We start from the raw sequence: 9,614 nt of genomic DNA, 5'->3' as shown, positions 1-9,614 counted from the left end.
CCCCCCCTTCCTTCTCACAGTTTCTATGCTGAGCATGATGTCCAATGGTATGAAATACCTCTTTGGTCCAAACATGGCCCCATAGCAGCTACTGTGAGTAAATTTAACTCTACCCTAGCCAAAACCAGCACATTCTCCACCCTTATTCTATAGCACATGTACATCATGAAAGCCACTACAACCCATGTGCATCTGTGCTCGGCTGCTGTCCTGATCTGGGTATTCAAAGACTGTGCCCAGAGGGGAGCCAAAGTGCTTATAAGGACATTCATTCATGTATTGCTATAAAAGCAGTAGGAGAAAGTCACATCCTAGTCACTAACGCACAGAAACAGTCACAGTCAGTTAGCAGCCCTATACACATGTGTCAGAAGGCCTCATTTTGGTCCAAAGCTCAGAATGATGCTCAGCAGTCCATGGCGAGGCTCATGCAGTGAACAAAGGAGCTACTGAGGCACAGCGGAAGAACGAGCTGCTTGAACAACAGCTCTGTTAACATCTCCTTGCTCTCTGCCTTGGCTCACTTAGAGGCAGGTTTTAGTTTGTGCTGTGACTGGATGACAGCAGCTTTTTTGAGCTCTTAAGTTTTAACAGGTTTGTGCAGCTGGAGGACTAAAAATCCACAGGACATCATCCATTTAAAGCATGCTGTCTTGCAGTGGCCTCTCTGCAACAGCACTTGTCAGTTGCCCCACAACCAAAATGAAGATGCAGGTCCATCTGCAGTGAAATACCCAATGATCACAGTTTCCAGATGCCAAAGACCTGAATGGAATCTTCCCATGTTCTGCGCATGCATCCAGATTTACCCTTCAGCATCAGGGCCTATGGGATTCACACAAAGGAGCTATGGAAAAGGTGGAAAAACCTGCCAGCCTGCCTATTTTTCCTCTTGAGCAGCACCCAGGTTCAGAACTGGGTTCAATATCAAGAGAAGTGTGATGAGGATGAGGTGATGGGAGAGGGAAGTGCAACAGAGGCAGAGACTTCACAGCAGCATCCTGAGACACCCCAGTCCTGCCACAAACAGCTGGTGCATAATAAATTCATGATATGCATATTTTATGCTGTGTTCATGAGACACTCACATATGGCCATACCTGCTGCTGGCAGGGCTGGAGAAAGAACACAAATTTCACACCAAGGGCTCCTCTGACAACAGATTATAAGGAATAATCACTGCCCAAATGTTAGCCCTCAACAAGACACACAAATTACAGGTGATGATTTTTTCTTGGACAACCAGTAAAAGGCCCATGGAAGATTAGCAGAGCTCTGCTTCACATCTCACAGACTGTGATTAATTACAGACTTCAAACCCTTTATGGAGGGATCAGAGCCTTTTGCCCTTAGGAGGAAAAAAGATGAATTGTAATTTCTTCTTATGATGCTCCTCCCACCTTCTGCCATGGAAGTGGTATGAAATGACTGTGATAGTTCTCTTTCCCCATTTCTCTCTTTGTCTGAAGTGCTCAGGAAAAAGCACCAATGATTTGAACTACAGAGCTGCAATTTCCAGTTCTGTAATGCCAGATGATTTGGTGGATCAGTGCATAAAACTAATGCATTTGAGACATGAATCCTGGGTTCCCAGTGGTCAGCAGCACTCGCAGCACTCACAGCACTGTGTGAGAAAGGCTATTGATTTAGAGGTTGAATGTGCAGCTGCATGTGTGCTCATGCACATCAGAAATAGGATTGTTACGTCAAGGGCATCAAAATAACAGGACAAAACAGAGAGAGGTCAGGGAACTGGGATCAGGGAACTGATCCAGAAGGACGAAGAAGGTAATTGGATCTTATGTGCATCTCCTTTGAGTAATGTCCACCACCCTGCTCGGACTGTGTAAGAGGTGAGGTTCATCTCTGGTCACTATGTCACTGTTGTACAGTCTCTTCTTGCCTTCCAGGATTACCAACAGACCAGAAGACAGAAGACAGCACGGGGCTGAACCATCTGACAGCCAAGGCTGGTCAGATAGGTGCCTAAAATGCCCTGGAATAAGGAGAGGTTTTGTCATTGTCCTTCTTGGCACCAGGCTGGTCCTAACCCAGCCAACAAGTCCCCTAAAGTTGTTGCCACCTGCCAAAAGCTTTGACATGTCCTCCCAGAGAGGTCCATCATATAAGCAGGCTCCCATCTTGGGACTTTACCCAACCCCGTGTTCCTTTTGGGAGTGGGTTTGTCTGATTGTCTCATTACAGGAGAACCGGCTCCCTCATTTGCTCTTGTTTGCTGCCGCCTGACATCCCAGCACTCAGGACGGGGAAGTCCCAGCTCAGTTCTTTGCATGCAGAAAAACAGGTCAGAAAGTGCAGGGGCCGCCTGTGCTCCATATGGCCCTGACCAGACTGGTTTTCATCCATTTCTAGGGCATCATGTGGGGATATTCTCCCCAGAAAAGGCAGGGATATAAATATCAGCTGAGGTCTCAGAGCTCAGAGGATACACAAACAGTGCTTCCGCATGAAGAATTTATTTTTTCCCTGTTGGAAGGGGGAAAGAAATTCCTTCTACTAAGATGCAGAGAAATGTGTGTTATCACCTGCAAGAGAGCAGCTTTTATGGGCCATGAGGAAAGTACCGAAGATCTTTCTGGAAAGGCAGTTATTTAAGGCTCTGATCCTGAAGAGCATCCTCTTACAGGAAAGCCCTTAAGAACAGGCTTAGCTTTCCTTCTTATCCTTACACACTGCCTTCAACTGAGCACAGGATATTTTAGCAAGAACTAATTGGGTTGCTTCCAGCAAGTCTTAGCATGCAGCTCTCCTACCCCATAGGTGCCAGCACAAACATTTCAGATGAATGCTCATATGCAAGGCTTTTAAACTTTAGGCCAGTGAATCATTATCCTTTCATGAAAACAGGAGTGGAAAACAACAGGATGTAACTGTAGTGGGGAGAAGACTTTTATGGTGACACGTTGCAACCTGCAGTTACGTCAAAGAAGACACAAACGACTTAAAACAAATGGGTTTTTCTACATTGCCCATCTTTGGTAGGAGAATCCATCCTTTATTTCTGTGTACACAAAGCTTAATGCAGGGATATTGCTGTCCATGGGAGAGGCTCAGAGATACTATTGCGTTCTAGCAATAGACAGCTATAATACTGTTCCCATACAACCTGCTCCTGAGAAAACACTGGTGCTTGTCCTCTAAACAGAACAGCTGAATGTTGAAGACCATGAGTATGAAAGCCAACCCACCTCTTCCAGGACAGCTTTTATTTCAGTAGGCTCAGGGCAAGGTCCAACACATCTCTGTGTCAGGCTGCTCAGGACTAACAAAAAGCCTTTTGAATCCTCTACACAGAGTTGCTGAACACTACAGCCTGGCTAATGGTTAAATTTACCCGCGAGGATCTCCTGATGATATCATATGAAAAGACTACAGCAGGGCTGTAAATTAGTGACTTTACCTGCATAAATCTTTCTAAAGCAGACAGAAAACACTTATGGAACTGACGAAATCTTCCAAGCAATGCCCACTATAATGGAAGAGAAAGAGGTCACTCACTGTCTGTTGTACTGTATGAATCAAGCTTTAATTACATGAGAAAAAAAGTGAGAATCAAGATTTCCCCCACTTCTTTAACCCAAACTCATTGGTTCCTTTGTTACAGATTAACTCAGGGCAACATCCGCAGGCAATTGTAGTGTCTTTGGCAGTACCATTACTGATACTGATGCTCACAGCACTGAAGCATTAGGTGACCATGAGCTGCTTTTCATGCAGCTGGGAAAAATCACAGACTCCACGGGATACTTTGGGTTGGAAGAGACCTTAAGGCTCCTCCAGCTCCAGCCCCTGTCACAGGCAGGGACCCCTTCCACTGGAGCAGCTGCTCCAAGCCCCTGTGTCCAACCTGGCCTTGAACACTGCCAGGGATGGGGCAGCCACAGCTTCTCTGGGCACCCTGTGCCAGCGCCTCAGCACCCTCACAGGGAACAGCTTCTGCCTAAGAGCTCATCTGTGTCTCCGCTCGGGCAGGTTCAAGCCATTCCCGTTGGCCTGTCCCTACAGGCCCTTGTCCCAAGCCCCTCTCCAGGTTTCCTGCAGCCCCTTTAGGCACTGGAGCTGCTCTCAGGTCTCCCCTTCAGGAGCCTTCTCTTGTCCAGGCTGCCCCAGCCCAGCTCTCTCAGCCTGGCTCCAGAGCAGAGCTGCTCCAGCCCTCGCAGCAGCTCCATGGCCTCCTCTGGGCTCTCTCCAACAGCTCCAGGTCCTTATGCTGGGGGCCTAAACCTGGAGCAAATATGGCCTTACATTTATATTGCATCACATTTGGACATCGTAGTACACACTATAAAAGAGCAATACAATGTGAGATCCAGCAAACTGAAACCGTGAGTTCATGAATGTATCGGAACGCCTTTGCTAATTAAGAACGCACATTAAAGGCAAACTAGGACATAAAACTTCAGAACTCCAGGCTGTTTTGCTCCATTGCGCATGAGCAGAGCACTGCAACCTCCGATGCTGCGCATGCGCAGGGCAGAAAGCGGCCCTCAAGAGCGCACGGAAGGAGGCCCGCGCATGCGCGTAGCCACCCCTCCCGCCTCACCAACGCTCGTACCTCGCCAACGCCCGCTCGCGAGAGCGTGATGACGTAGGCCCCGCGCTCCCCTTCTCCCTCTCAGCTGCGCATTGACGTCAGCGCCGCTGTTCCACCTCTCGGTATAAAAGTGGAGGCGGGCGGCGGGCGCGTCATTGTGGTGCGGAGCGGGCCGAGGGCGGCACAGCGTGCGGGCGTGAGCGCAGCGCCCCTCTCGCCGCTTCTCTCTGTCTCTTTCCTTCCCTTTCTCTCTTTTCTCCCCTTCCTTCCCTTTTCCTCTCCGCCGCGGACATGCCGCGCGTCTACATCGGCCGCTTGAGCTACCACGTCCGAGAGAAGGACATCCAGCGCTTTTTCAGCGGCTATGGCCGCCTGCTCGAGGTCGACCTCAAAAACGGGTGAGCGCCGTCCAGCGGCCTGAGGCCCCCGCGGCCCGTGCTCCCCGGCCCGGGGCCTTCCTCCCTCCCCCATGTTGTGGGCCGCTGCCGCGTGGCGCCGGGCTCAAGATGGCGGCGGCGCGGGGGGAGCGGGGGCGCTGCGGCGGGGCCGGCTCCATTGTCCTGGCTCCGGGGCCGCGGGCGGCTGATGGCACCGTTCTTCTTCCTGCAGTTACGGCTTCGTGGAGTTCGAGGACTCCCGAGACGCCGATGATGCCGTTTATGAGCTGAACGGCAAGGATCTGTGCGGGGAACGCGTGATCGTGGAGCACGCCCGCGGCCCCCGCCGCGACAGGGACGGGTATAGCTACAGTAGTCGCAGTGAGTACGGGCCCGTCTTTCTGCGTGGTTCTGAGGCTAGTGCGGGCGAGGGGCAGGAGGCATGGGGAGGCGGCTCGGCTGTGTGTGGTAGGGCAGAGCCGGGGGTGAAGGAGCGATGGGACCGAGTCCCGCGGGCTGGGGCGGAGCGGGGGGTATGGGGGTTGCTATTTCGGGGGAGCACGGCGCGGGGGGGGTACCCGGTGCATGGTAGGGAGTAAGCTGCAGGCCTAGCGCCGCAAACGTTCTTCCTGCCTCCAGCCGTGCACTTGGGTATCCCCTAGGAAACTTAAGAGGGCAGATAGGTTGGGAGATTAGGGGGCAGTTCTGGCTGCAAAGTTGTGGCCTTCTAGAAAGGGTTTCTTGTTAATTACAGGCGGAATGCTCTGCTAATTTTAGAGCTTCTGTTTTCTTGGGGAGCATTTAAATCGAACAGTGATGTCGCATCACTGATGTTAATAAATACTGTTGCATAATTGGGGTGGAAACACTCAGCTGTGAATGTTTCAGTTGAATATATAGAGGGGGTGGGGGAGGTTTTCAAGTAGGAATCTGTTGGGCTGAGTGGGGGATATTGTAAATAGTTCAATGTTCAGCTGATTCCTGTAGCTTCTTGAGCTGAGCTATACAGAGCTGAACCGGCCTCGTACTGTAACTTCAAAGTACTGAGGCTCGTCTTTGGTTAATCTCTAGGAGCTTGGTGTTTGGGGGGGGTGGGTTTCTGTCTTAAAAAGAATCAAATGTATGTTGTTTAAAATTGTTGCATGTTCAATTCAAACTTTTTAACAAGTCCTTGATGTTTCAATTTAAAAGTGACCAGTGGGGCTGAGGCTGTGTCCACTGAGGCTAAGATGACTGCCTTTCCTGATTGGCCATGGCTTTTCCATACATTGTGTGACCCTTGCCCTATGACCCTTTGGCTGACCTTACCGGAAGCCATGACGACAGCAGCCTTTTGCCATTAGACGCAGGGTGATGGTGAGGATTCCAAGGGTTAGACAAAACTGGTTAAACTGAACTAGGTGACTGTTACCTTGCGTGTTTTGTGGCCAAACCACCACCAAAAACCTCATACTGTGATGTAAGTACTTAGTGTAACTAGTAAACGTTTTTGTAAATTGTAGAAATGCATGTAATCAGTTAAGTTTTATATTTTACAATGTTCTGTAAAATAAAACTTAGCAAGGTGAATCTAATAAGGAGCAGTCACTCTCTAACAGATCTTAGGAGCACAGACTTGTAGGATTTTAGTCTGTTTGATTTGCCATTAATGTAGATCATGGCAAAATTGCAAAGTTTATTGGAGGCTTAGAGAAATAAAGTCCTACTCCAGTAAATATAACTGTTTTAACTAACTTTTTCAGAACATTTAGTTTTCTTCATGCTAGGAGACAATCTAACTTTATTTCTTTGTACAATAAAGGTGGGGGTGGTGGCGGATATAGCAGTCGGAGACAATCTGGAAGAGATAAATATGGACCGCCTGTTCGTACAGAATACAGACTGATTGTTGAAAACCTTTCCAGTCGCTGTAGTTGGCAGGATTTGAAAGTATGTATTAATGTTCTACCATGGAGCCTGTTGTGACTAGCAGGAAGTGATGGCTTCCTTGAAAATTGGTGTTCCTTTTGATTTAGGTGGAAGTAATTGAGATATTTGTGCATGAATATTTACAGGCAATTAATGCTTCTGTGTTTGCTCAGACTTGTCTTAAGCTCATGTACTTGTGAAGCGTAAGTGTGGTGAATGCTTATGCAATTCTTCATTTACTCTTTGTAGGATTTCATGAGGCAAGCTGGTGAGGTAACCTATGCAGATGCTCACAAAGAGCGTACAAATGAAGGAGTGATTGAGTTCCGATCTTACTCGGACATGAAGCGTGCCCTGGACAAACTGGATGGCACAGAGATAAATGGAAGGAAGATCAGGCTGGTTGAAGACAAGCCACGGTCAAGCCATAGACGATCATACTCTGGCAGCAGGTCAAGGTAATTTCTGGGACAAGTCAGTCTCTGTATCAGTTACTCAGGCTAAAAATGGGTCTGGGTCACCCTACAGGCAGGAGTAGCCTTCAGCTGATTTAGGAAGAGGATGATGCCTGAAAATATTGAAGGAATTATTTTACATACAGCAAAGGCAAGTTTGAGACTTTTTCACATGTGAAGCATCAGATGCAATTAATTGCCAGTGAATCAGATCCAGGTGTATTGATAGTACATCTTCATGTGGCCACACTTGTTTAGAAGTTTCTGGGCAGCTTTTCTCTGTTAGACTGCAGAGCAATGAGGAATAAATTACCTGTTCCATGTTTTTAGGTCACGATCTAGACGACGATCTAGAAGCAGAAGTCGTAGAAGTAGGAGCAGCCGCAGCAGGTCCCGTAGTGTCTCCAAAAGCCGTTCACGGTGAGTTGATCCCTTGTTTTCTCTTAAGACAGGAATTGCTGCTTGTGCATTGATAGATACTGCCAACTGCTGTAAGTACACTTCAGTTCATGTAGAATAAACTTTGTCTCTTTTTGAAAGCTCTAAATCCAGGTCACGAAGCAAAGACCGCTCACGTTCCAGATCTAAAAGCAGGAAGTCTAGATCAAAGAGCAAATCAAAACCCAAGTCTGACAGGGGTTCACGCTCTCACAGCAGATCCAAGGAGAAGTCTGAGAAGTCTCGATCCAGATCCAGGTCCAGGTCTCGCTCTCCCAAAGAAAATGGTAAAGGAGATGCTAAGTCTAAGTCCAGGTCAAGGAGTAGGTCTCGTTCCAATTCTCCGCAGCAGCAGCCATCTGCCAAGGCTCGTTCAGAGTCACCACCCAAAAGAGCTGCATCGAGGTCCCGCTCCAGATCTCGTTCAAAATCTCGTTCACGATCAAGATCTAGTTCAAGAGATTAAGACTAGAACTCTCCTCTTACATTGCACACTATTATGGAACACTTTCCTACTTGTCAGGCCATTTTAGTGTTATGTTAGTACTTGAGAGGTTGGGATTTTTTTTCTCTTGCAGGAGCAAATGGCCTAAGAACTAAGTTGAGGCATAAAGGTTTAATTTGTATCCCAAATTGGAAATTAAGAGCTTGGATGGTGGTATAAAGCACTAAAACTCCCCCTTTTGTAGAAATTCAGCTAAAACTTTGATTTTATAGCATTTCCACAGGAGTAACTTAACTACTCTTAAATGCAAAGTGGTTTTTTATAAAGAAAAATAAACTGAATATAAACCAGCTTAAATCTTGGAGCTTTTTAAAGTATCATTATTTTTTCCTTCCTTTTTTTTTTTTTTTCCTCTTGCTTCATGGTCTTAGAACTATGGATATCATTAGCTTATAGGTTCCAGCTTGCTGCCAAGGGCAGGATTGCCTTGCTGGTCAGCTCAGAGAATTCTGTTTCAGCTTAAGTTGTGGAAGCAGGCTGCAAACTGCATAAACCGGTAACAATACTGGGAAGATTTTAGATGAGCAATAAACCCAAGTTGGAGTGTGTTTGTTGTATCTTAACTTGCCAAAAGAACATTCCCCCCCACACCCCCAATACTGTGACTGTATTAAAGGTAATAAAGGTATTCTGGAACCTGTATCATACAGTATTGCTGAAGCCCCCTGTGTTTCCTACTTGAAAGAAGGAAAGCTTTCTGACTTTTTTTTTTTGCTTGAGTGTCAATGTCACTGTTGTCAGACACTCGGTGTCTCTTGGATGTGGTCCAAGTCACTAGTATGTCATATGGTTTGTCAGCCTCTAAATACCCATTGGATATGAAAACTAGCTAAAATAACACTGTCTTCCCTCCTTTTTGACTCATTTATGTTAATGTTTTTGCTTCAGATGAGAACTATAATCCTATTGTGTGTAAGTCTGAACTTCTATGGGAAATGTAGTCTTTAAGCTAGAGTTCTAGTCTTAACAAAGGCTTTGCTAAACCACAGTTGCCAACTCACTTAAATTGTGGAATAGGACTCGTCAAAAAAATCCCCTTTCTAGCTAAATTGATTTTTGTAACATGCAATAGCGAACATTAGAACTGCCTTGTACTCTTTATACAACGTGTAGTTTGACTTGTATAAAATTAAATTGGTGACTCAAACTCTTGTGTTTATTGCAGTGTAATGGGATTCTTTTTCTGCCTCATGCTGGGGAAATCACAGTTTATCCTACTTACCTCTTTTCCTGGAGTAACTTCTTTGTTTTAGTAAGAGACTTGGGAGCTCTGGAAATGCACTTGGTTTTGTGCTTGAGACCAGCTAGCCAGCCAAGCACCATTTGGCCTAACACATTGTCCTTCTTGGAGCGTGACTGGATGTGGAAGCAGCACC

At 46.9% G+C, this 9,614-nt stretch overlaps 1 protein-coding gene across 1 annotated transcript; it reads left to right on the top strand.

The window, feature by feature from the left end:
• The first annotated feature begins 4,685 nt into the window (after nt 1-4,685).
• Nucleotides 4,686-9,397, top strand: LOC101878065 (serine/arginine-rich splicing factor 6). Its single transcript, XM_005146752.3, has 6 exons — nt 4,686-4,953; nt 5,165-5,313; nt 6,734-6,861; nt 7,090-7,298; nt 7,626-7,715; nt 7,836-9,397. The coding sequence occupies exons 1-6, from the start codon at nt 4,847-4,849 to the stop codon at nt 8,197-8,199; spliced, it is 1,047 nt and encodes a 348-aa protein (XP_005146809.1). The 5' UTR covers nt 4,686-4,846; the 3' UTR covers nt 8,200-9,397.
• The last annotated feature ends 217 nt before the right edge of the window (nt 9,398-9,614 follow it).

Source organism: Melopsittacus undulatus, chromosome 10 (genome assembly GCF_012275295.1).
Source record: "Melopsittacus undulatus isolate bMelUnd1 chromosome 10, bMelUnd1.mat.Z, whole genome shotgun sequence".
Taxonomy (NCBI): Eukaryota; Metazoa; Chordata; class Aves; order Psittaciformes; family Psittaculidae; genus Melopsittacus; species Melopsittacus undulatus.
The sequence above is the reverse complement of the archived record's forward strand: the minus strand, read 5'-3'. Positions and strand labels throughout refer to the sequence as shown.

Bases quoted from the DNA above. Each gene is read 5' to 3' on its own strand.
- LOC101878065 (XM_005146752.3), top strand. From the start codon at position 4,847: ATGCCGCGCGTCTACATCGGCCGCTTGAGCTACCACGTCCGAGAGAAG. The intron at 5,314-6,733 runs GTGAGTACGGGC...TGTACAATAAAG, and splicing joins GTATAGCTACAGTAGTCGCA to GTGGGGGTGGTGGCGGATAT. The intron at 7,299-7,625 runs GTAATTTCTGGG...CCATGTTTTTAG, and splicing joins TACTCTGGCAGCAGGTCAAG to GTCACGATCTAGACGACGAT.